The sequence below is a fragment of the Lethenteron reissneri genome, chromosome 33, assembly GCF_015708825.2.
Source record: "Lethenteron reissneri isolate LAM-NWPU_2019-01 chromosome 33, ASM1570882v1, whole genome shotgun sequence".
Taxonomy (NCBI): domain Eukaryota; kingdom Metazoa; phylum Chordata; class Hyperoartia; order Petromyzontiformes; family Petromyzontidae; genus Lethenteron; species Lethenteron reissneri.
The window spans coordinates 1,057,770-1,083,596 of NC_083811.1; the positions used below are offsets into that span (position 1 = coordinate 1,057,770).

General features: G+C 58.1%; 1 protein-coding gene across 1 annotated transcript in view; it reads left to right on the forward strand.

The window, feature by feature from the left end:
• Positions 1 to 24,816, forward strand: part of LOC133350163 (synaptotagmin-6-like) — a 51,558-nt gene extending 26,742 nt beyond the window's left edge. Inside the window, 4 exon segments of the mRNA XM_061564206.1 lie at positions 15,467 to 15,587; positions 17,361 to 17,532; positions 19,790 to 19,919; positions 24,590 to 24,816. Coding sequence (XP_061420190.1) covers positions 15,467 to 15,587; positions 17,361 to 17,532; positions 19,790 to 19,919; positions 24,590 to 24,640 — 474 coding nt within the window. The 3' untranslated portion in view covers positions 24,641 to 24,816.
• The last annotated feature ends 1,011 nt before the right edge of the window (positions 24,817 to 25,827 follow it).

Genomic DNA, 25,827 nt, shown 5'->3' on the forward strand with positions numbered 1-25,827 from the left:
AGTGTTGGGGGGGGGGTCTCACGGACGGGTGCGAGCCAGAACTCTGGCAGCGGCATTTATCACAGCAGCTCGCCCACCATGTTGGGCCTAACACGTCACGCGCAGCCACATTATCGCACATTGCCAACGGGGGACCCCCACCTCAAAGTCCTTTCCCTCTCCTCCACTGCCGGTCTCTCCGCTGGGAGTAATGCAGCGACGTATTCATCGCCGACGAGTTCACGCGGACCCGGCGCCACGGCCTGCGGAGGTCGCGGGAGATCATCGGGCCTCGTTGTTGCGTCGCTTTGCCCACTCGCTGTTTCCCCGTCGGATGTTGCCGCCGGCGACACGCGGAGATGTGGCGACGCGGGCCGCGAAACCTCCGCGGCAGACGACGGCCTCAGCCGCGCCGCGAACATCGCCGGAGCCCTCAAGGGAACACATTGCGGGAGCCTGGCTCTTAACAGCCTTGTTCGTCCGTCACTTTAAGTGCACATATTATCATCAGCGGCAGCATTATGTTTTGTTTTAAACAGTTTTACATTTTGTAGAAGTGGATGTGGAAGCAGGGAGGAGGTTCAAGAGGTGGCAAAGCGGCTCTCAAGTGGAAGGATAATTGGTGTTCATTAAAAGCTGGGGTAGATTTTGTTTCGTGATTCAAATTGTTGTTGTTAACGTCCGCGTTTCTGATCCACAGCCCACATCAGGTAATACGCGCCGATTGCACTTTTTTCTGTATGCATGTACGTTGAACTTCTTTCGCACCGTGCGTATCCAACCGTTTACATCGGAGGTACGGGGGACGGACAACGCACGATGATTGTTCCGTGTTAGCGCACGGGTCACGGAGACCTGGCGAGTTCACTCCCGTGCGTTCGCGAGGAGCGTGGGAGAGTGATCACTCGTCCAGGGGAAGCCCTCCCCATTTGACTCGGCTCCTCCTGCCCGCCGCACAGCCTGACGCAATAATCCGCGTCAGCGCCACGAGACCCGGGACCAGATACTAATCGAGCGCGTGCGGAGAAAGAGAGAGAGGGCGAGAGAGAGCGACTCCATCGATCAATGAATCGATGTATCTCACGGCCATCCCTTGGCCAAGCGTGGAATTCCAGCCGTGGTCCCAATTTGCGGCGGAGTTGACAATTACCGCCTGGGGAAGAGGGGGGGGGGTCGCAGCGCACGCCGGGAGGCGGAGAGAAACAACGATGGTTTGATATTCTGTGGCTGTACGTTTTGTATTTTGTCATTCTGGTGGCCCCAAGCCACTCGGCTAAACGAGTCTACATTCTAGTCTACTCGCTCAACGCAATCAACATGAAACGTGAACTTCTCCGCAAATCGCTCGACAAACTTTCCATTCAGATTCGCGCGGCCCCGTGTGGCGGAGATGGAGAAACCGGAGCGGCGGTAATCTCAGCTGGCGATGCCGCAGACGGACAGCGGCGCGGGCTCGTGACGCCACGGGGGGGGGGGGGCTCGTAACGCCACGGGGGGGGGGCTCGTGACGCCACGGGGGGGGGGGGCTCGTAACGCCACGGGGAGGGGCTCGTAATGCCACGGGGGGGGGGGCTCGTGACGCCACGGGGGGGGGGCTCGTAACGCCACGGGGGGGGGGCTCGTGACGCCACGGGGGGGGGGGCTCGTAACGCCACGGGGGGGGCTCGTAATGCCACGGGGGGGGGCTCGTGACGCCACGGGGGGGGGGGGCTCGTAACGCCACGGGGGGGGGGGCTCGTGACGCCACGGGGGGGGGCTCGTAACGCCACGGGGGGGGGGCTCGTAACGCCACGGGGGGGGGCTCGTAACGCCACGGGGGGGGGGCTCGTGACGCCACGGGGGGGGGGCTCGTAACGCCACGGGGGGGGGCTCGTAATGCCACGGGGGGGGGGCTCGTGACGCCACGGGGGGGGGGGGGCTCGTAACGCCACGGGGGGGGGCTCGTGATGCCACGGGGGGGGGCTCGTGACGACACGGGGGGGGGGCTCGTGACGCCACGGGGGGGGGCTCGTGACGCCACGGGGGAGGGGGCTCGTAACGCCACGGGGAGGTGGGGGCTCGTGACGCCACGGGGAGGTGGGGGCTCATGACGCCACGGGGGCGGGGGGCTCGTAACGCCACGGGGGGGGGGTCGAATCGTAACGCCACGGGGGGGGGGGGGGTTCGTAACGCCACGGGGGGGGGGCTCGTAACGTCACGGGGGGGGGTTCGTAACGCCACGGGGGAGGGGGCTCGTAACGCCACAGGGGGGGGGGGGGCTCGTGACGTCACGGGGGGGCTATAAACGCCGGGCCCTTTGGCCAGAAACGACGGCCCGCGGCCAGGAGTCGCGTAAACCCCTTGGCGGGATTAACGCCGAGTTGGCGTCGGCTTGAGCAGTGAAGAGTGAAGGAGGCGACATCGATTTCAATGAAGGAGGCGGCCGTGGTGGCGGCGAGCGATCGCGGCACTCGCGGTAACAATCGCAGCGCATTGTGGGTGCATCTATGTGAGTCTGTGGGTCTCTGTGTGAGTCTGTGGGTCTTTGTAGGAGTCTGTGGGTCTCTGTGTGAGTCTGTGGGTCTCTGTGCGAGTCTGTGGGTCTTTGTGTGAGTCTGTGGGTCTCTGTGTGAGTCTGTGGGTCTCTGTGCGAGTCTGTGGGTCTTTGTGTGAGTCTGTGGGTCTCTGTGCGAGTCTGTGGGTCACTGCGTGAGTCTGTGGGTCTCTGTGTGAGTCTGTGGGTCTTTGTGTGAGTCTGTGGGTCTCTGTGCGAGTCTGTGGGTCACTGCGTGAGTCTGTGGGTCACTGCGTGAGTCTGTGGGTCTCTGTGCGAGTCTGTGGGTCACTGCGTGAGTCTGTGGGTCACTGCGTGAGTCTGTGGGTCACTGCGTGAGTCTGTGGGTCTTTGTGTGAGTCTGTGGGTCTCTGTGCGAGTCTGTGGGTCACTGCGTGAGTCTGTGGGTCTTTGTGTGAGTCTGTGGGTCTCTGTGCGAGTCTGTGGGTCACTGCGTGAGTCTATGCCGTACATTGCCGAATTACGTCGCGCGAAAACTCGGAGGAGAGCTTTGACAGCCGCCTTGGCGTTTCACTCCGCTACCTGCAAATCAGTTCCTGAAGAAGCTCCCAGCACTTGGAGCGAAACATCGGACACCGCACCGAACAACACGCGGGACGACCCGATAACGCGAATGCGCCACACACGGCGCAAGCAGCAGCAGCACAATCTCCCTCGGCGCTGTCGCAAGAGACAAAATAAATTCCCTTCGCACTCCGTGTACAGTTGTTTTCTAATCCCCTGGACAATATTTTGCCAAATCTCAAAGCTTCAATCTGTTCCCGCCTCTAAGCATCCTCATCCATTTCCAGGAAATTTAGTTAGAAAATTGAGTTGAAATCTGATACATTTAAAGGAGTCGGTTTCCACGGACACAATCTGCGCGGATCTCGTGCGCCGCGCGCTACCAAATGTTACAGCGACGCACGCGGCACCGCTCGGCTCATCAGCGGCTCGTTCATCATCGCCCCACACACAGCACGCGCCGTAGCACGTGGACACCCCCTCCACCCTCCCACTCCCCTCCCCTCCACCCCCTCCACCCCCCTCCACTCCCCTCCACCCCCCTCCACCCCCTCCACCCCCCTCCACTCCCCTCCACCCCCTCCACCCCCTCCACTCCCCTCCACCCCTCCACCCCCCACCACTCCCCTCCACCACCTCCACCCGCCTCCACTCCCCTCCACCCACCTCCTCCCCCTCCAGCACCCTCCACTTCCCTCCACCCCTTCTACCCCCCTCCACCCCCTTTACCCCCCTCCACCCCCCTCCACTCCCCTCCCCTCCCCTCCACCCCTCCACCCCCCTCCACTCCCCTCTACCCCCTACACCCCCTTTACCCCCCTCCTCCCCCTTCACCCCCCTCCACCCCCCTCCACCCCCCTTTACCCCCCTTTACTCCCCTCCACCCCCCTCCACCCCCCTTTACCCCCTTCCTGCCCCCTCCACCCCCCTCCATCCCTCTCCACCCCCTCCACCCCCCTCCACCCCCTCCACCCCCTCCACCCTCGTACCCCCCGCCCCTCGTGCATGGCGACAATCTATGAAGTAAGATGTATAAAATAACCTCCTCGTTTGTTTGCTTCATCCACTGAGGCCTCGTTGATTCTCGAGTTTGGCTTTCGTGTTCGAGGACATCGCGAGATGCCGGAGGCAGAGCCAGCACGCGCGGGAGCGGGCAACACAGCTCCGCAGAGAAGGAGGCAGCGGACACGATGTTGATGTTGTTGTGCCTCCATTCCTGGACATCTCACATCCCGAGAGATGTCTTCCCTGAAATGGAGAATGAATATCTCAGCGGGTCTTCGTCGGATTAAATAAATTAATCAATGGAATCTACAACACGCTGGTGCCCCATGGGGTGGCAGTGGTGGAGCTGGTCGTGGTGGTAGTGATGGTAAAGATGCAATGGCGGTGGTGCATTGGTGGTGCTGGTAGTGGTGGTGGTGCATTGGTGGTGCTGGTAGTGGTGGTGGTGCATTGGTGGTGCTGGTAGTGGCGGTGGTGCATTGGTGGTGCTGGTAGTGGCGGTGGTGCATTGGTGGTGCTGGTAGTGGTGCATTGGTGGTGCTGGTAGTGGTGGTGCTGACGATGATGGTCGTGGTGGTGGACGGGATCCCCGATTCTCCCTGCCGCACGCTCGCCCCAGCCACGCCACGTGTGTCCACCACGCCCGCCCCCCTCCCCTTCCCCTCTCCCCCTCCGGGCTCCACAGAATCCCATCTCGACCGCCCCCGCCCCTCTCGCGCCATGCGGCCACTGATTGCCGAGGCCGGTTGCCATGGCCACGTGATTTTTGGAAGCGCGAAGCGCCCAGGGGCGCCGTGTTTTGACTCGACGCGATGGGGGGGGGGCAGAGTTGGGGGGGAGGGGTGAAGGGGGGGGGGCACAGGGGCCGTCCCACTTGGATTGCCGCTCGCTCGTTAGAGACGTAGGGAAGAGTGTGGGGGGGGGGGGGTTAGCGAGAACAATCAAATTAAAACGAATTAAAACGAAGCAGAAATTGCCTCGTAAATATCCCCCCATCACCACCCCCACCACCACCACCACGCGTTTTATTGTCGCATCGCCACGGTCCGCGTGTCTGCGGCAGAGTTTACGAGCAGACAGACGCGGACGCAATACAAAGAAACAAAGACGAAGATCCCCCCCCCCTCCTGTAGCCTCCGTGAAGCTGCATTCGGGGAAAGTGCCCCTCGAGAAGAGAAGGCGTGACGGGCCAGGCCCCACTCCCGGCCGCCTTTGTCTCCCCAGTGCTGATGTTTACACACCGTACAAGCCTCCCCTCATTTGAGACTGACACACGCGCACACACAGAGGCATGCACACCACGAAGATAAAAAAAACACGCGTCCCCTTCGGCCTACTCGACTTGAGGGGGGCTGCTGGTGTCAGCGAGCGCCTCGCGAGGCCCGTCACATGGCACCGGTGTTTACGCACTCATTTAAGGCTGGGTCGACCTAGTGGACGTCCGCGATAGTATCAGATATTGATTGCGACTGATAGCGACTGTTGGCTGTGCACAAAACGCAGGCGCACAGTGCAAAGATTAAGATCCCCCGTGTAGCCTTAACAGACGGTTAGGGCAAGTGCTGGAAGCGAGCACCTATGTAGGCCGGCACCACTGCGCCATCACTCCTCCCCACATTTGCTCTGGCGGCTTTTAAACTCAAGTGAATGTATTCACTCAAGTGAATGTATTCACTTGAGTGGGGTTTTTTTTCTCCTTCGGTCGTTTTTTGTTGTTGCAATTATTCCAAATGGGCCGGATGAGTCCCATTTGGACTCTGATAAACGTTTCGCGTTGTCCGTGGGTATCGTCGCAGCGCCGATCCGCACCTGGCAGAGTGCCTCGTCTGGCTTCCCGCGCGGCAGGGAAAAAACGCTGAATGGGGAACGCAAAGACATTACTGAATGGACACAAGGAGAGATTTTAGATTTAGCCCCCAGAATGAAACATGAATATAAAAAAGCAGAGCAGCAGCCGCCACAGCAGCGGCGCCCTGATCTGCTGTGTGCTTTAATAAATGCACCTTGTTTCGCGAGAGGCAAGCGGCTCTCGAAAACAAACATCACAGCTGCCAAGGCGAGGAGGCGCCGTTTCGAGAGGGCGGCTCCTGTTGGCATGCAAAGGGCGTCCGTGTGATGACGGTGTTCAGTGATGAGGCTGGGTGTGCATCGCCAAACCACGTGTGTGTGTGTCCATCACTGGCCCGTGTGTGTGTCCATAACCATCTGTGTGTGTGTGTCCATCACCACCTGTGTGTGTGTGTCCATCACCACCTGTGTGTGTGTGTGTCCATCAGTGGCCCGTGTGTGTGTGTGTCCATCACCACCTGTGTGTGTGTGTGTGTCCATCACCACCTGTGTGTGTGTCCCCATCACCATCTGTGTGTGTGTCCATCACCACCTGTGTGTCTTTGTGTCCATCACTGGCCCGTGTGTTTGCTTCGCGGGCTTGCGTAGTGGAATAGTCAATGGGCGTGCAAGCAGCAACGGGCTCCGGAGAGGGCCGGGTGTGGGGCACTGCCCCAGAGCGAGGTCCTCGTCCTGCACTCAACAGCACGGACGTTGCGGGGCCGAGGAGGGGAGGCCCCCACCATCGAGGCAGCAGAACAGAACGAGCGACCTCCCACTGAGCGAAGATTTTGACCGGGGGTTCGACAGGAGGCCTTGGCAAGCTGTATTGAAGAGTGCGGGCAGGAGAGTGGCGTGAGATGAGAGGGGAGAGGTAGGAGAGCGCGTGCAAGAGAGTGGAGTGAGAAGAGAGGGGAGAGGTAGGAGAGTGCGTGCAGGAATTGGAGTGAGATGAGAGGGGAGAGGTAGGAGAGTGCGTGCAGGAATTGGAGTGAGATGAGAGGGGAGAGGTAGGAGAGTGCGTGCAGAAATTGGAGTGAGATGAGAGGTAGGCAGAGGCGAATGCATGGGGGATCTCCAAGACGGCGAGTGCGATCTTGAAATTGATCTGGGAGTGCATTGGGAGTTTGTTGGGCGATCGAAGTATTGGGGGGGGGGAGTGGGGGGAGGATTTAGTCTCCAATACGAGGGCGGTTCAGACGCCTGACGTAAAATGCAACTGAGACAGCATGAATGGGACAAAAATGCATGTATATTCTTAAATCAAATCGTGACCTTGAATTGTGAGAATTCATTGCGCTTGGGATGTAGGGCGGTGAATCATTCAAAACCCAGTAAGGAGCAAGGTGGCTCACTGTTGAACACCACACGCACACATCTTGACTCGAAGCTTTTGTGACTGCAGGAATTCATATTGTTGGGGTCTTTCGGTGAAGTCACGTAGATGGTTCAAAGAAAATAACAAAAAACTACGTTATCAGGAGGAAAGATGACGATCGCTTGTGTTGTGATCGAAACGTCGTAGTTTTTGGTTATTTTCTTTGAATCATCTACGCGACTTTACCGAAAGACCCAAAGAATATGGACCACACACACACTCTTCTCAAAATGGTTAAGCACCATGGTGGCTCAATGTGGACCTCACACTGTTTGCGAATGCAAGAGGAGCTCACCGCCACAGGCTGAGAACCCGGTGGCCACTCGGTGAATGAGGCTGTGTTCACGCGTAGCGGGGATCGGCTGGTGAAAGAGTTCATCTCTGGCCAATCTCGGACGCTGGCTGGGAGCGAGCGCTCGTGTTGTGTTCACGGGCGGTGGGATGGCGGCTGGCCGGGTCTGTGTCTCCGCCGTGGCAGGGAACGCGATGGGGCGATGAGCGCCGGGCCTGTCGTTCCGAGACCCCCGTCTCATCGCGCTGACACCACATCGAACGCTACAATGCAAATCGTCGATCCAAGCCCCCTGGCATAAATAAATATAGTCACAAAGAATGCGCATTCGTAGAAACAAAGACTAAGATCCCCCGTGTAGCCTTAATACGTTTGGGGCAAGTGCTGTTAGCGAGCACCTATGAAGGCCGGAACAGGACACGAGTGGGTGGGTGGCGATGTTTACACCACCGCACCAGATACTCGTTTGAGGCTGAGTCGACCTATGGGAGGCCCAGGACCGGTTCAGATATTCGGCCGCCCAGGAATCGAACCCGGGTGGGCTGGGTTCGTAGCGCAGCGCTCGGCGTTGCACTGCGGCTCCCCTGACGCGCACCCACAACCCCTCCACGTGCACCGCACGGGACGCGACCCTTGCATCAGCAAATCCAGCAATAAAGAATTCATGCCGTTTACATGAAGACCTCATCGTAATACAATGAAGATTGCTCATTTGCATAATTTAATTATTGAACACAAAGAAGCTGTTAATAATGGAAAATACACCTCCGAGGTCATTTTAATTGGATTTCGCCACATTTCATTTAAATGAGTCAACTTCACTTCAGATATTCATGCCGCGCAGAGATACAGTTTATACTGCCGGTTTACGCGGTCGAGCCGCCGACTCGAAGACGCGTCGGTCGCTCTCGTCCAAGACGCGTCGATCCCTCTGACGCTGATCTTCAAGGCTCCCGAAATGTATTTTCTTTGAGAATCGGTCGGTGAAGCGGCAAAGAGCTTGACCAGCTGATCCACTCGAGCCGGTGAGTGGTGGCGAGTGGAAGTGACGCAGCGCGGCTGTATGCGTCGCACGCTACGTCACAGAGGTAAACCAAAGATCAACTCAACACATTCGCCAACAGAACTGTGGCCTTAAAAACAATAACGAGTCTATGGCAGGCGATGTTTCGGCCAATGTCCCTTTTTCGGAGCATATAGAGAGGTCAGATGGGTGGAGGCAACTGCGTTTTCTTCTTTGTACGGCTGATGTTGATGTACAGCAGCAGTAGCAGCTGTGGATTTACATGGAGGTGGTTCGTGAGCCAGATGATTGCGTCAGGAGTAGCTAAGTGGTTCATCGTTGTGATGCTGATGCCATATCCTTCCTAGTTTCTAAATCGGACATTGAGCCGTTCGACGTTCCACGGTTCTGTCGTGGGTCGTGACCATGGTCTCCGAACACTGCCAGAGCGTTTTAAATTTCACATATGTGCATCGTCATTAACAAGTATCTACATCATCATCATCTGCTACTGCTGCCATGATTTGTGTGTGGACGTAGTTCACGATTGTGGCTCCTTCACGCTTTGCGTAAGATCTTAGCCAGGGATATTCCTGCATCGTCCTGCACGAGCAGGAGGGGTTTGTGACTTGCTGTGAACTCCATTCGGCTTTCCAAGCAAGCATCACCGTCATCATCATGCTCAGGGTTGGGGTCGCGTTGTTGAAGGTTACGCGCGTGTGTGTAGGCAGCTGCATGCAAAGGTAAACAGCTCCATCACTCTGCTGTGCGCGGGCTGCTGGGGAGTGAATCGCGCGCGCGAGAGAGAGAGAGAGACATTTTCTCCAGGATCACAAAGCGACTTCTTCCCCAGTTTAAATGAGCAGCCAGGGCCCTGGGGAGGGCGATGGCCGCACATGGCCTCTGCGCAGCTAGACCCCCCGTGGGTCTCCATCACGGTCACCCGCCCATGAACTCTGCCAGGCGGGGCAGCTGCTCGCAGCTCCGGCTTCGGTTGCGGAGGCTACAAAATTCACCCCAATTGATTGATGATTTGAATGCGAAAGGCCTGCGTGCGATGGTGATAGTCGAGAACATCGTGAGGGCGGAGATGATGATGATGGTTATGATGCTGCGCCAGGAGTGTTGGGCTTCACCGCATCGGTTCCCCCGTCTGCTGGAGAAAGCGCTGATGATGAGGCCACTGCCAGCACATTGCAATTCTCGGTGGCAGTGTATGGGTCTCTGTGTGAGTCTGGGTCTCTGTGTGAGTCTATGGCTCGCTATGTGAATCTGGGTCTGCGTGTGATGGGCTTCTATGTAAGACAGCGCTGATGGTGAGGCAATTGCTAGCGACGTGCAGCCACTCCATGAATTCACCTGTTTGCGTTGTCACCGGAGACTGGAAAACCCGGGGTGGAGTTTATAGCCGCCTCAACATAGAGGGACGAGCTACTGAGGGGTGGGGAGTGAGGGGTGGGGAGTGAGGGGTGAGGAGTGAGGGGTGAGGAGTGAGGGGTGAGGGGTGAGAGGTGGGGAGTGAGGGGTGAGTGGTGAGGGGTGAGGAGTGAGGAGTGAGGAGTGAGGAGTGAGGGGTGAGGGGTGGGGAGTGAGGGGTGAGGGGTGAGGGGTGGGGAGTGAGGGGTGAGGAGTGAGGGGTGAGGGGTGGGGAGTGTTGGGTGAGGAGTGGGGAGTGGGGAGTGATGGGTGAGTGGTGAGGGGTGAGTGGTGAGGTGTGAGGGGTGAGGAGTGAGGGGTGAGGATTGAGGGGTGGGGAGTGAGGGGTGAGGGGTGGGGAGTGAGGAGTGAGGGGTGAGGAGTGAGGGGTGAGGGGTGAGTGGTGAGGGGTGAGGAGTGAGGGGTGAGGAGTGAGGGGTGAGGGGTGAGGAGTGAGGGGTGAGGGGTGAGTGGTGAGGGGTGAGGAGTGAGGGGTGAGGAGTGAGGGGTGGGGAGTGAGGGGTGGGGAGTGAGGGGTGAGGGGTGGGGAGTGAGGGGTGAGGGGTGAGGAGTGAGGGGTGAGGAGTGAGGGGTGAGGGGTGAGGGGTGAGGGGTGAGGGGTGGGGAGTGAGGGGTGAGGAGTGAGGGGTGAGGGGTGAGTGGTGAGGGGTGAGGGATGAGGGGTGAGGGGTGGGGAGTGAGGGGTGAGTGGTGAGGGGTGAGGGGTGAGTGGTGAGGAGTGAGAGGTGAGGAGTGAGGGGTGAGTGGTGAGGAGTGAGGGGTGAGGGGTGAGGAGTGAGGGGTGAGGAGTGAGGGGTGAGGGGTGAGTGGTGAGGAGTGAGTGGTGAGTGGTGAGGGGTGAGTGGTGAGGAGTGAGGGGTGGGGAGTGAGGGGTGAGGAGTGAGGGGTGAGTGGTGAGGGGTGAGTGGTGAGGGGTGAGGGGTGAGTGGTGAGGAGTGAGGGGTGGGGAGTGAGGGGTGAGGGGTGAGGAGTGAGGGGTGAGGGGTGAGGAGTGAGGGGTGAGGAGTGAGGGGTGGGGAGTGAGGGGTGAGTGGTGAGGGGTGAGTGGTGAGGAGTGAGAGGTGAGGAGTGAGGGGTGAGTGGTGAGGAGTGAGGGGTGAGGGGTGAGGATGTGAGCGGTGAGGAGTGAGGGGTGAGGGGTGAGTGGTGAGGAGTGAGAGGTGAGTGGTGAGGGGTGAGGAGTGAGGGGTGAGGGGTGAGGGGTGAGGGCTGAGGGGTGAGTGGTGAGGAGTGAGGGGTGGGGAGTGAGGGGTGAGGGGTGAGGGGTGAGGAGTGAGGGGTGATGGGTGAGGAGTGAGGGGTGAGGAGTGAGGGGTGAGGGGTGAGTGGTGAGGAGTGAGAGGTGAGGGGTGAGTGGTGAGGGGTGAGGAATGAGGGGTGAGGGGTGGGGAGTGAGGGGTGAGTGGTGAGGGGTGAGGAGTGAGGAGTGGGGAGTGAGGGTGAGGAGTGAGGGGTGAGGGGTGAGGGGTGAGGGGTGAGGAGTGAGGGGTGAGGAGTGAGGGGTCAGTGGTGAGGAGTGAGGAGTGAGGAGTGAGGAGTGGGGAGTGAGGGGTGAGGAGTGAGGGGTGAGGGGTGAGGAGTGAGGGGTGAGGGGTGAGGGGTGAGGAGTGAGGGGTGAGGAGTGAGGGGTGAGTGGTGAGGGGTGGGGAGTGAGGGGTGAGGGGTGGGGAGTGAGGGGTGAGGGGTGAGTGGTGAGGGGTGAGGAGTGAGGAGTGAGGGGTGAGGGGTGAGTGGTGAGGAGTGAGGGGTGAGTGGTGAGGAATGAGTGGTGAGGAGTGAGGGGTGAGGGGTGGGGAGTGAGGGGTGAGGAGTGAGGAGTGAGGGGTGAGGGGTGAGTGGTGAAGGGTGAGGGGTGAGTGGTGAGGAGTGAGGGGTGAGGGGTGGGGAGTGAGGGGTGAGGAGTGAGGAGTGAGGGGTGAGGGTGTGAGTGGTGAGGGGTGAGTGGTGAGTGGTGAGGAGTGAGGGGTGAGGAATGAGGGGTGAGGGGTGGGGAGTGAGGGGTGAGGGGTGAGGGGTGAGGGGTGAGGAGTGAGGGGTGAGGGGTGAGGAGTGAGGGGTGAGGAGTGAGGGGTGAGTGGTGAGGGGTGGGGAGTGAGGGGTGAGGGGTGAGGGGTGGGGAGTGAGGGGTGAGGGGTGAGTGGTGAGGGGTGAGGAGTGAGGAGTGAGGGGTGAGGGGTGAGTGGTGGGGAGTGAGGGGTGAGTGGTGAGGAGTGAGGGGTGAGTGGTGAGGAATGAGTGGTGAGGAGTGAGGGGTGAGTGGTGAGGAATGAGTGGTGAGGAGTGAGGAGTGAGGGGTGAGGGGTGAGTGGTGAGGGGTGAGGGGTGAGTGGTGAGGAGTGAGGGGTGAGGGGTGGGGAGTGAGGGGTCAGGAGTGAGGAGTGAGGGGTGAGGGGTGAGTGGTGAGGGGTGAGTGGTGAGTGGTGAGGAGTGAGGGGTGAGGAATGAGGGGTGAGGGGTGGGGAGTGAGGGGTGAGGGGTGAGTGGTGAGGAGTGAGGGGTGAGGGGTGAGGAATGAGGGGTGAGTGGTGAGGAGTGAGGAGTGAGGGGTGAGGGGTGAGGAGTGAGGGGTGAGGGGTGAGGGGTGGGGAGTGAGGGTGAGGGGTGAGGAGTGAGGGGTGAGGGGTGGGGAGTGAGGAGTGAGGGGTGAGGGGTGAGGGGTGGGGAGTGTTGGGTGAGGAGTGGGGAGTGGGGAGTGATGGGTGAGTGGTGAGGGGTGAGGGGTGAGTGGTGAGGGGTGAGTGGTGAGGGGTGAGTGGTGAGGGGTGAGGGGTGGGGAGTGAGGGGTGAGGGGTGAGGGGTGAGTGGTGAGGGGTGAGTGGTGAGGGGTGAGTGGTGAGGGGTGAGGGGTGGGGAGTGGGGAGTGATGGGTGAGTGGTGAGGGGTGAGTGGTGAGGGGTGAGGGGTGAGGAGTGAGGAGTGAGGAGTGAGGAGTGAGGGGTGAGGAGTGAGGGGTGGGGAGTGAGGGGTGAGGGGTGAGGAGTGAGGGGTGGGGAGTGAGGGGTGAGGGGTGAGGAGTGAGGGGTGAGGGGTGGGGAGTGAGGGGTGAGGGGTGAGGGGTGGGGAGTGTTGGGTGAGGAGTGGGGAGTGGGGAGTGATGGGTGAGTGGTGAGGGGTGAGTGGTGAGGGGTGAGGGGTGGGGAGTGAGGGGTGAGGAGTGAGGGGTGAGGAGTGAGGGGTGGGGAGTGAGGGGTGAGGAGTGAGGGGTGAGGAGTGAGGGGTGAGGAGTGAGGGGTGGGGAGTGAGTGGTGAGGAGTGAGGGGTGAGGGGTGAGGAATGAGGGGTGAGTGGTGAGGAGTGAGGAGTGAGGGGTGAGGGGTGAGGAGTGAGGGGTGAGGGGTGAGGGGTGGGGAGTGAGGGTGAGGGGTGAGGAGTGAGGGGTGAGGGGTGGGGAGTGAGGAGTGAGGGGTGAGGGGTGAGGGGTGGGGAGTGTTGGGTGAGGAGTGGGGAGTGGGGAGTGATGGGTGAGTGGTGAGGGGTGAGGGGTGAGTGGTGAGGGGTGAGTGGTGAGGGGTGAGTGGTGAGGGGTGAGGGGTGGGGAGTGAGGGGTGAGGGGTGAGGGGTGAGTGGTGAGGGGTGAGTGGTGAGGGGTGAGTGGTGAGGGGTGAGGGGTGGGGAGTGGGGAGTGATGGGTGAGTGGTGAGGGGTGAGTGGTGAGGGGTGAGGGGTGAGGAGTGAGGAGTGAGGAGTGAGGAGTGAGGGGTGAGGAGTGAGGGGTGGGGAGTGAGGGGTGAGGGGTGAGGAGTGAGGGGTGGGGAGTGAGGGGTGAGGGGTGAGGAGTGAGGGGTGAGGGGTGGGGAGTGAGGGGTGAGGGGTGAGGGGTGGGGAGTGTTGGGTGAGGAGTGGGGAGTGGGGAGTGATGGGTGAGTGGTGAGGGGTGAGTGGTGAGGGGTGAGGGGTGGGGAGTGAGGGGTGAGGAGTGAGGGGTGAGGAGTGAGGGGTGGGGAGTGAGTGGTGAGGAGTGAGGGGTGAGGAGTGAGGGGTGAGGAGTGAGGGGTGGGGAGTGAGGGGTGAGTGGTGAGGAGTGAGGGGTGAGGAGTGAGGGGTGAGGGGTGAGGGGCTGAACTGTGGACCGAGAGTTCTTGACGCAGTGAGAATTCAATGAAATTCCTTTTCATTCCTGGCCCCTGCACAGCAGGGTGTGTACAGCACGAAGACGAGTTATTATTGTTATTATCCATTCGAAGAAGCTTTTTAAAACGATACATTTTTTTCACATTAATGTCCTCAAATAATTTGACAAGGCAATGTCTCCTCCCGCGCTGTAAACAGCTCGCAGGAGCCAGAGAGCTTTCCGCTCGCGAGAGGAGTCGGGATCGCGTCTCCAGCACTGAGAACTCAATTACGCGAAATGGCAATGAACGAATAAATAAATAAATACTCCGAGCAGAGGGGCGCATCCTTTGTTCACGTCCCACGTTGACCCTCTCAACGAGGAGGGGGAAATAATTCTGGCGAGTTTGGTGGTAGCAGCCGCTGGCGGTAGCGATCGGCGGTCGCGGTGGAGCGAAGTCCAACGTTCCAGTCGACGAGGCTCACCCGCCCTGCACCCCCCCTTCTTATTCATCGACGGCGGCCGAAGTGGTAGCGTCGCGATCGGGGAAGGGAATTACGAGCTTCGGGATTGACGAGCATGAGATAGATGGACGAGAACAACAACCACAACAACTAAATTACAAACCAAGAGGGTTGATCGATTCGGTTATTTCCGGCTCCAGCCAGCCCTGGGGAATCCGCGTGCGGCTCGGGGCACGGGCGCTAGCGAACCCGGCAGGGGTCACGGCAGGGGTCACGGCGGCGGCAATCGGAAGGTCGCGAGTTCAAATCGCCCTTTGTGAGGGTTGACTCAGCCCATTATCCTTCCGGCGATCGATAAAACGAGTACCACTCTGTGGGGAAGATCAACATCGTTGTTGTCCTATGAGTAGACGCGCCCGCTCTATAGCAGTGTGGATTCTCACCGCTGGTTCAGGGCTCTTAACGGGAGATGTGAGCACCGATGTTTCGATGGCGAGGGGGCAGGACATGGCGAGTTGACTGTCAGCGTCGTCGGCGCTCCGCTGTGATGCCAGCCAGAGGGTGTCGGGATTTTTTGGGTTCATTTTATTTCGTTCGACCATCATCATCTCAGCAGTTTATTATTTTAAGAACATGAAAAATACAAACTGAACCGTTAAATAGCCAAACGGTGAGACCACCCATGTGTATCTTAATCTCAAAACTGTCACTATGCTTAACAATAACAGTGGCGTATGGATGTGGTGTACCGGGAGCGGAAATACAAACTTTTTTTATCCGGGCAACCCACGCACAGACAGACCCGGCTGAAATTAAACCCCGCATGGGTGCGATGCGCTAACACTGCTGTGGTGGCGGCGTTGTGGTGTGGTGTGGCACGGTGTGGCACGGTGTGGTGTGGCACGGTGTGGTGTGGCGTGGCGTGGTGTGGCTGGTTATGCTGACTTACCGGTGTGGCGTGGTGCGGTGCAGGAGAAGGTGGACCTGGGGGAGTTGATGTTCTCACTGTGCTACCTCCCCACGGCCGGGAGACTCACGCTCACCGTCATCAAGGCGCGCAACCTGAAGGCCATGGACATCACGGGGGCCTCAGGTGATGTACACTCTCTGCACACTCTCACCACACTCTCACCACACTCTCATCACACACTCATCAAACTCTCACCACACTCTCACCACACTCTCACCACACTCTCACCACACTCTCACCACACTCTCACCACACTCTCATCACTTGGAGGCCACGCGACCTGTCAAAGGCTTGTCGGCAGGAGGTCATGGGACAGACCCAGATGCCATGGGTTGACTGACTGAGATGACTGACAGACACACCACGTGTGCCCCCCACTGTGCCAACTTGCTGAGTTTTTTCTACCTGACGCTCCGCTCGTTGTTGTGAGCGTCGCTCCTCTGTCCTCCGTTGCTGTTGAAGGACGACTGCCTCCACATATGCCGAGCTTGACACCGCTGGTACTGGCCATCGGCAAGTCCACTCAGCTCCAGACGCCTTGTGTACCACATCAGCCCATCTCCCGTCAACGCCACCTGAGCAGCCCACACACAACGCTCGTGCACGCTCGCGGCACACCGCCGGAGGGGGGGTGACTGACGGGAGCGCTAAAAAACAATTGATTGGGCGAGTGGGGCTGGATATGGTTCGCGAAAAACACAAGTTAATTTAACACATGACTGCACGGCTAAACTCCGGGGAATAGATTATGCCCGTACATATTTAACGTAGTGTAAATACATAAATTACACATTTTGACAATTTAACAACGATTTTATTTATTTATTAACGCATAACACACGTATAGGTAAGATCAAATCAAGTATTTTTTCCGTTCATCTGCCGGATCTCACGCCGGTCAGATGGAAGTTGTGAGCGAGCGGCTGCCGCTCGCCAGCGCTGCGGTCGTTACGATTTATAGTCGCGAGCGGCTGAGCGAAGGGCCGTGTCAATCATTCCGTGGGCGGTGGGGCAGATTAAAAGCTCCCGTGTTTCGGAGTCGTTTGGGGATCCCACGGCCTTGGGGTTGGGGCGGACGGGTGGCTCGAGCGCACGTGTGAGGCAGCGATGCCAGCCTCACACAGGGATCCAACCACTTACATAGAGACCCGTAGACTTACATTCACTTACATATCAACTCACACACTTACAGAACGATGAATACACTTATTTAGAGAGCCATGAACTTACAGAGAGATCCACAGACTACCACGTGGCTGAATGTAATCTGGGTCCGGCCAGCTCGGTCACTAAATATACATCTACATCCGGCACACCACAGCTCATCATGCCTCGCTCTCGCCACGGCGATGTGTAGCGAAACACCTCAGTCACGTGACCGCAGTCTATCAGCGAGAAATTAAGTCCCTGGGTTTACAGGGAGATACACGGACTCACACGGAGGCCCGTAGACTCACTCACATCCACTCCACATGCTCTTCTGTTCTTCCACCTTGATTTGAAGCTTTCGTGACTGCAGGAATCCATACTCTTTGGTTCTTTCGTTAAAGTCACGTAGGTAGAAAAAATCAATAATAAAATACGACGTTTCGATCGCAACACAAGAAATCGTCATCAGGTAGAATGATACAGCCGTATAACTGCTGAACCTTGTTCTGCTGAACCTTGTTCAGCAGTTCTACGGCTGTATATTTCTACCTGATGACGATTGCTTGTGTTGCGATTGAAACGCCGTAATTTATTATTTATTTTTCCTTCAGTTATTGTTCTCTCATGTCTCATATCCTCGTATCCCCCATCTCCACGTGATCGTGTATTCTCACTTGCCTGTCTCCCTGCGTGCCCGCGTCCTCGCGACCCCTCGCCCGTGTGCCCCCCCCCCCCGCCCGCACTCAGACCCCTACGTGAAGGTGTCGCTCATGTGCTCGGGCCGGCGTCTCAAGAAGCGGAAGACGTCGACCAAGCGCAACACCCTCAACCCAGTCTACAACGAGGAGATCGTGTTCGACATTCCGCCCGAGAACATGGACCAAGTCAACCTCATCATCGCCGTCGTCGACTACGACCGGTGGGTACCCGTGATGCCCCCCACCCACCCCCCCACCCACCCCCCAGCTCCCCCACCCTGCCTAGGGTGGCTGTGCCCATCGACTCGTGGTGGCCGAGTGACTCGGCGGTCAGAGACGCTGAGCCAGCAGCGCTGAGATCCTGGGATCCAGTCCGGGTTTCAGCTTCAACCACCACAGCGATTACACTTACAGACTCACATAGAGACCCGTAGACTCACATAGAGACCCTAGACCCACGTAGAGACCCGTAGACTCACATAGAGACCCGTAGACTCACATAGAGACCCGTAGACTCACATAGAGACCCTAGACCCACGTAGAGACCCGTAGACTCACATAGAGACCCGTAGACTCACACAGAGACCCGTAGACTCACATAGAGACCCGTAGACGCACATAGAGACCCGTAGACTCACATAGAGACCCTAGACCCACGTAGAGACCCGTAGACTCACATGGAGACCCGTAGGCCCACATTGAGACATGGAGACTGACACAGAGACCCGTAGACTCACATAGAGACCCGTAGACTCACATAGAGACCTGTAGACTCACATAGAGACCCTAGACCCACGTAGAGACCCGTAGATTCACTTAGAGACCCGTAGACTCACACAGAGACCCGTAGACTCACATAGAGACCCGTAGACTCACATAGAGACCCGTAGACGCACATAGAGACCCATAGACTCACATAGAGACCCGTAGACTCACATAGAGACCCGTAGACTCACATGGAGACCCGTAGGCCCACATTGAGACCTGGAGGCTCACACAGAGACCTATAGACTCACGTTGAGACCCGTAGACTCACACAGAGACCGTAGACTCCCATAGATTAAACTGGCAGGGAGTTGATGGTCTCAGCCCAGTCCCTGATGACATCACGCAAAAATCCCACCACAATTTCTTTGATTCCTCACTTAATTTGGCGAAAATTCACCTTTGAGAATTCAAATATTAGATGTGGGCGTCCGTTCCCGTCGCGTGCCGACAGTGTGGGTGTTCAGTGCTCCCAGCTGAGCCATCGCTCCTGCTCTCTGATGCTGGCCGCTTTGACGTGAGACGCCTTTGTATTTGCGCTCATGGACCAACGCAAACACACGTGGGCCATGGGAACGTAACTAACCGTTAACTATTTATTTTATTTTACCAGGTACTGCCCACTGAGCGAAATAGATTAAATTTCCACAAATGATAGCTCAACGAAGTGGATTATCATGTGGACGTGTAAACTCCAGCGTTAGGGTCTGAATCGAACCCACAAACTCCTGTATACCCGGCGAGGGAGTTAACATATCGCCACCGTGGTACAGTATCATTAATGCGGCGCAATTAATGACCTTGTAGTTTCGTAAGCAGCAGCGAACGTGCGGCTATTAATGGATGCTCTCATGCCGGGCAGCATGGAATTGTAATTGTATTTTGACCAATCTCAATTAATGGTAATCAATCACACATTTTTTTCTGGAGTGACGGTGCTGAGTAATTGAGAACGGGCCGGGCAGCCATGCTGGTAATTACCGGTCGATGTCATTGACCCGGTGTCTCCTCCTCCTTCTCGCACACGCGCTGGTCGCACAGCCAGTTTGCTTCTTCATCTCCTGAGCCCTCCCCCCTGCCACCCACACAGAGTCCCCCTTCCTTCCCTGCCCCCCACATCTCCTCATTTTCGGAATAAAAGGAGCAGCCGAGCCATGAGGCTCATTCTCCTCCGCCGTCTCCTCGCCCACACACGCGACCACGTGGCCCCGATACTCATCTCCCTCCACTGCATCCCAATCCTGTTCCAGATCGACAACACGATCACATTCGCCGTCACGATCTCGCATGGAGTCGCCCCCAGCCTGACCTCTCCCCTCTCGTTTCACCGGAATCCCCGTACGTGCACTCTCCTACCTCGCCCCTCTCATCTCACTCCACTCCGCTCCACGCAATCTCCGCTCTGACGACCAAGGCATTGTCGAAGCCCCTCAGCAGTCCGCCTTCACTCAGTGGGGAGTAGCTCATTCTCAATGGAGCTCGCAGCACGTGGAGAAATAAACGCGCCGAGCGACATCGGAGAGCGCCACGCACAGCAGCACAACTGCGCAATCCCTGTCGGTAGAATTCCACCTCCACTCGAGGTGAAATCTGTCTAACCCCTGTGACCTCTACGCCCCTTTCTCTCACCAACCACCGGGCGGTCGTGATGCCAACCGAGGGGCTAACCGCGCGTTCCCACCCCCCACCCCCTCCCCACGTCTCGTGCCGCAGGGTGGGCCACAACGAGGTGATCGGCGTGTGCTGGGTGGGCGGAGAGGCGGAGGGGATGGGCCGCGACCACTGGAACGAGATGCTGGCGTACCCACGCAAGCCCATCGCTCACTGGCACCTCCTGGCCGAGGCAAGAGCTCCCCCCCCACCGCCCCCACCCTCCACCCCCACAACCTCTCCCCCGCCCCCGTCTGTTCGGGATGTGATGTAATGCCGCAGAAAAGGAGCGACTCCCCGACGGGCTGCTGACTTGGCACAAGCTGAAAGCAATCGGTGGTGGCTGAGGACTCGAATGTTGGTGGGGGAAGCATGGGCGGGGGGCGGTGTTTGGCAATCCACTGCGGGTGAAGGACCCCGCCCCCCTGACCCCCTCGCCATCACCCCAGATACATCGATCATGGGCGTTGCTTGATCCCAGTTGCATATTGCTCCACACAGGCCAGTGCACGTCGAGCAGAGGAGGGTTCAGATGTCACCTGCCACTCAGTAGCGGCCGAAACTGTAATTTAGATTGTGGGGTTTACAGCACTCACAGTGCCTGACCCTACCCCCAACACCGTGCCTTGCCGCGCCTCACCCAGGCACTCGCTTAACCCCAACGCACAACCACCGCTCGGCACCCGCCTCGCAGGGTATCGTCTCTCCCGACACCCAATCCGCGAGCTGCGACGCGAGGCGGCTGGGACTCATCAATCGCGTGTCGAGCGCGGGCGGCGTTAATCGTTCCCCGACACCGGAGAACGCGACCCCCCCCCACGCGCTCGCGAGCGCAGCAGCAGTAGCAACAGCAGCAGCAGCAGCTCGGCGGCGCTGATTGCACGACGACGTTACGCGGCAGGGCCCTGGTGGGCCACACTCCGGCGTGCGGGTGCCCGCCACGTCGGCCTCATGGGGGTTAGGAGACAGGGGGAGGACGGCTCGTGAGTGACGACGGCTCGAGACGACGGCTCGATACGACGGCTGGCACGATCAGTCGGTGGCGTCGTTATAATCGACTCTGTTTTTAGTTGTACGATCGATAGCTCGAAGCAAATCCTGCTTCCTCGGAGGTGGGAAACCTCCTATAGGCCGCACCTGGTGATATCCATGACGTCACTGCATGCGCATCATCGCCGTCACCTCCCGTCCAGGGGCACACACACGGCAGCAGAGGTGGGACGTTGTTTTGTCTCCACTCATGTCGGTGTCGGCAGAGGCATCGGTTACCCAAACGAGCGGAGATCGCAGCTCCGCTCGTGACGCGCACGACTCGGGGTCACGCAATGCGTGGCCCTGCCCTGCGCGCGTGCGCGCTCAGCGTGCACGGCCCTTCTGGTGAATCCGCTGCTGAATGTATGTGTGTGTTGAACTTCTTTGGCGCCGTACATTCTTGGGTGGTTATTGAGCACAATTGACCACGCTGGTGAGCGTAGCTCGGTGAAGGCAGCATAGCAATGCGGTACGGCAATTGATGTTGCTGTTGACTGCGTCCCGGCTGCAGCGGTCGATGTCACCTGTGTGGCGGGCCGCACTCAGCAGGCCGAAACCTGCTTGGCTTCTAAGATTGAGTGCATTTACAGCTGAATTGGTCATAGGCTCTGCACTCTAAATGATTAATCAACTTGTGATCGTTCTCAGGAAAAAGTCGCTGAGCCCTTTCAGGAGGGTACTGCGCCCGGTATGTTTGGCCGGCACTCACAGTGAGCGTTCAAGCCTGCCGCAGTCAACTCGAGCACCCCGAGTGACGCTCAAAGCTCCACCCAGATAGATTAAACAATCCGTGACTGTAGCGCCGACTCCTCAGTCATACTCGGGATCTTAGAAAGTAGTTCTATGCAGTTATCTTCTGGAGGACGTTTTTTGTCGAACGCAGGGTGACGTCACGCCGCTTTACGCGAGCGCTCCAAATGTAAATATCTTTGTCCCGTGACGTCACCCCGAGAGGAGCAACTGGAGGATGACTGAGAAAGCGAAACACGACCGAGAGATAAAATTGAGTCACCACCACCACCCTGGGTCACTGGGGCTGCCAAGTGAATGCTTACCCCGTGCAGGCAGGCAGACATGGCGAGTGTCCTCACGTGTCACTGTGTGTCCCCACGTGTCACCATGTGTCCCCACGTGTCACCCACGTGTCCTCGCGTATCACCGCTTGTCCCCGCGTGTCATCGCGTGTCTCCATGTGTCAGCGCGGAACGGCAGAACCGCTGAGTACAACAGGGCTTGCTGTGTTTTTTACTTACACGCATGAAACGCAAAAGATAAAATAAAAAAAACAAGCGATAAAAATAACCCCACATCCATTAAGACGTGAGAGGGCGGATCACAGCGACGGACGTCTCGCCAGCCAACACGCGATCACTCTGGCGCAGCCTTCGGGATGGATCGCTCGCCACCAGGCAATCGCAGTGATGATGGGAGCACGGCACACGAGTGGCTCTCCCACCTCCTGACAGACGAGGCAATCGGCCGAGCGGCGGAGTGACTGCTGGCGCCGGCGAGCGCGTGTTTGTGTTGTGTCGCTTCTGTGTCCCCCCTGCCGCCCTCTTCCGCTAATCCCGACCCCTGCTCCTCCCTTGCTTCCGCCTGCTCCATCCCTGCTCCCCACCCCCCGGACCAGGGGAGCCTCTGGGGGACCTGGTGTTCTAGCAAGAATATCCTGGGCTTCCGATCGCTCAATGCGGTCATGCCCTGTGCTCAGACATCAGCCTAGAAGCCCCCCTCCCCCCACCACCCGCAACTCCCCACTCCTTCCTTCCGTCTCCTCTCCCCCATGCCTCCCATAAACCCGAACTGCCCGCGTCGTCCCTCCCTCCCACCACCACCACCATATGCACGACGATCTGACAGTGACATTCCACCCTCACTCAGCGCGCCCACAACCCCTGTTCTCCCTCGCCCTCCCTTCGCCACTCAAGAACCACCTCTAGATCCCACCAAACTCCGTCGTCACTCTGCGTCACGTCAAGAGGTTTTGCGGCTGGCCGGGTCGGGTGCCCCCCTGCCCTCCGCGTCGCCGTGGCCCGGAGAGCGAGCAGGGGCCACGGTGAGTTCCGCACAAGCTCGATCCACGCGCACGTTCGCTCCGCGCCAACGTTTGTTCTTACGATCGAACGTTCCACGAGAATGCTGGTCCCACGCAGAGCTTAAATGCACACGTACGTTCATAGCGAACCGATTTTTGTTCCACGACGAATGTTTGTTCCACAAGGAAGTTGGTTGCACATCGATGATGTTTGCCGCAGGGTCATTCATTCCTCATCACGTGCGTTCATTCCACGTGGATCTTTGTTCAACTTGCTCATTTCACAAGGGTGATTTACAGCCTCTCATTCCCCATTTATTCTCGATACACGCAGACACTCATTCCCACCTACGGGGGCAAGTGAAGCCGAGCTTCAGGGCTTACCGTAATTCAAACGCCAGCCAGACTGGCGTTGCCCACCGAAATGCGATTCACACCGTAAGTCGCGGGTCTCCACGGACAGCCCACAGCGCCTGCGCCATGCACGGTGGTCGCCCATCGAAGCACTTATCCATGCTCGACGCTGGAATTGCACGAAAATGAAAGCGAATTGAAATTACCAAAAAAGTTTCGATCAACAGAGTTGGCGACCGGGTGGTGAGAGAGAGAAAGAGAGAAGAAAAAAACGTGGACAAAGGTTGCTTGAGAAAAACAAGAAAGTTGCTAAAAGGTTTTGTACGCGTTCATCCGTGACCAACCAGACCGGCTGCTTAAAGGACGCACGCGCTCACGTGCCTCTCTCTTTGCTTTGCTTTGCCCTACTTTTCACGCGCGCCACCGTCCTTTGCGCAACGCCCCACGCATTAGTCAGAGGGCCGCTTTCAGGGGGACACCGAGCCAAGGGGGTTACAGCTTGTCCGATGCATCCTCTGTGCCAGCAACGGTTCCCTCTCCCTGTCATCTCCCCACGCAGATGCCACACGCACGCACTCGCCGTGCCCAATTCACATCAAAGCGGAGGCGTCCCTCTTTGATCTTTTTGTCGGCAGGGAAATGGAAAATGCCAGCGAGTGGCGTGCCAATCCGGATTGGCCTCCCGGCTTTTTCCGCCGATGAACAAACACCCCCCCCCCCCCCCCGCGCCTCCCTTTAATGTAAAGAAGTTTATATTTTTGTTGTGAATAGATTGTGCAGTTGATGTAGAATTCGGTTGGGGTGGCGATCTGACGTTCGTAAATATTGCCCGCCCACCCCACCCACTTCCATTCATAGACAGCTCAGCTTTCAACGCGTAAACAAAACAACGTTGGAATTAAAGGCAGTGATTTATGTATTGTTGTTGTTGCTGCAATTAACTCTGGAAGTGTGGACGGCATGGCCGTGAATATGTGGGCGAAGTTTGCGAATCCAATCAAAGCGAAAAGCATTCGGCGCGTTAATAAAAGCGTCGTAAAAGTGTTTATTGTTCGCTTATGTTGGTGGCATCGATTCGACACGAGTATTTACAGCCGTGTGTTGTTATGGATTTATTATGTAATATGTCTTATTTCAATTAGTGTAAATTATTTTCATCGTTATTGCTATAATTGTTTTTGTCACTCGCGCTGTAACTCGAAGTTTTTTTTGGTTTACAAAATTGCTTGGAATGCTGCAGTGCAGGCCACCCAGAAAGTATGTACGCACCCAGAAAACCACCTCCACCATCTCTCTCGCTACGGGCTGTGGCTACCAGTCACGGGACCCGCCTACTCCAGTCTTATCAGCAGCCTGGTAAATATTCTGTGAGAAAGAATCTCTGTTCATTCTAGTGAATGTCGCTCGCTCGCTCTCTCTCCCCTCCCCTGCCTCCGTTCCAGCCCACTGGTACCACCGGCCCTCAGTCAGCTTCAACGGCCGGTGTCTCCTGAACCCCACGAGCAGCTCGTCAACTCCCCGCCTCGGCTGCCTCCCCCGCCGCTCTGCGGGCCGCGCCGGGACCGCCGTGCGTGCCGTGACGGCCGCGCACAGGAGGCGTCGACGATCTTTCCCCGCGCCACTGTTGCCTCCGTCGCATCAGCGGTTCAGCGCGGCTGAAGGCAACGGGGCTCCCCGCCAAGGGCTGACGATGCGGTGGTCAGTGGCGCGACGCGGTCGGCATGGGCCCCGGTGCAAGCAATGAAATGGAACCCGCGCCGTCCAGCGTTGCTGCCCCCTTCCTCGTAGCCTTCCATGCGCCCCCCTCCCTCTTCCCGGTAGCTACGCCACTGATGCTGACCCCTAATGCATCGCTGCTGCTGCTGATCAGGGTGAGCAGCAGACTTCAGCCGATGACCGCCTCCTCTCATGCGGTCAATGACGAACGCGTTTCTTCCTGTGGCTCTGAACTCCGAACCCCGAGGTGTCACGAGAGCGCGCGGCGGCGGCCGTCTCATCTGGCGCCAGACTCGAGAACCAATCGATTTGCTCTCGATTTATTTATTGATCGACGCACCCGGCCACAGCTGCTGGACAGACGGATGCTCCCGCGCCGAGACCAATTGACGCTTCATCCCAAACTTCCACAGCCATCCCCGAATGGCTTCGTCTGTTAGCCCAGCGAGGCAGGCAGATGGCTAATCCAGTCAGGTCAGACAGCCGGTCACTTACACTTAGTAACAACGGCAAGCAGGGTGACGGGCGGGCGGGCGGGCCTCCCGTCGCAAGAGGGAGCATTGCTTTGCCACTTAAAGCAATATTCTGTAAACTACAAAGTCCACCGAGGGTCAAGATAAAGAGAAGAATGTTATAATATAAATACGTGTATATAATTTGTACACCTGTCCAGCGAGAAGTTTAGTGTTTACCGCATGAATGAGCTAAATAATATGACGTTGAGTATTCTGTGTTTTATTTTTTCTCTCCCCCCCGCCCCCCAGATCATGGGAAAGATAAATAAATCGTGCGTCATGTTTCATTCATTGGCACCCCCTCACCGCCCCCCCGCCCCCCACGCCGTGTTCCGTCCGTGCGCTAGGCCGCGGTCTGCGTGTGGAACCCTCCGTGTCGCGTGGCGACGGTGTGCACGTGGAACTCTCGTCGGTGTTTCGATTGCAGTCCGCCCAGTGTCGTCATCATC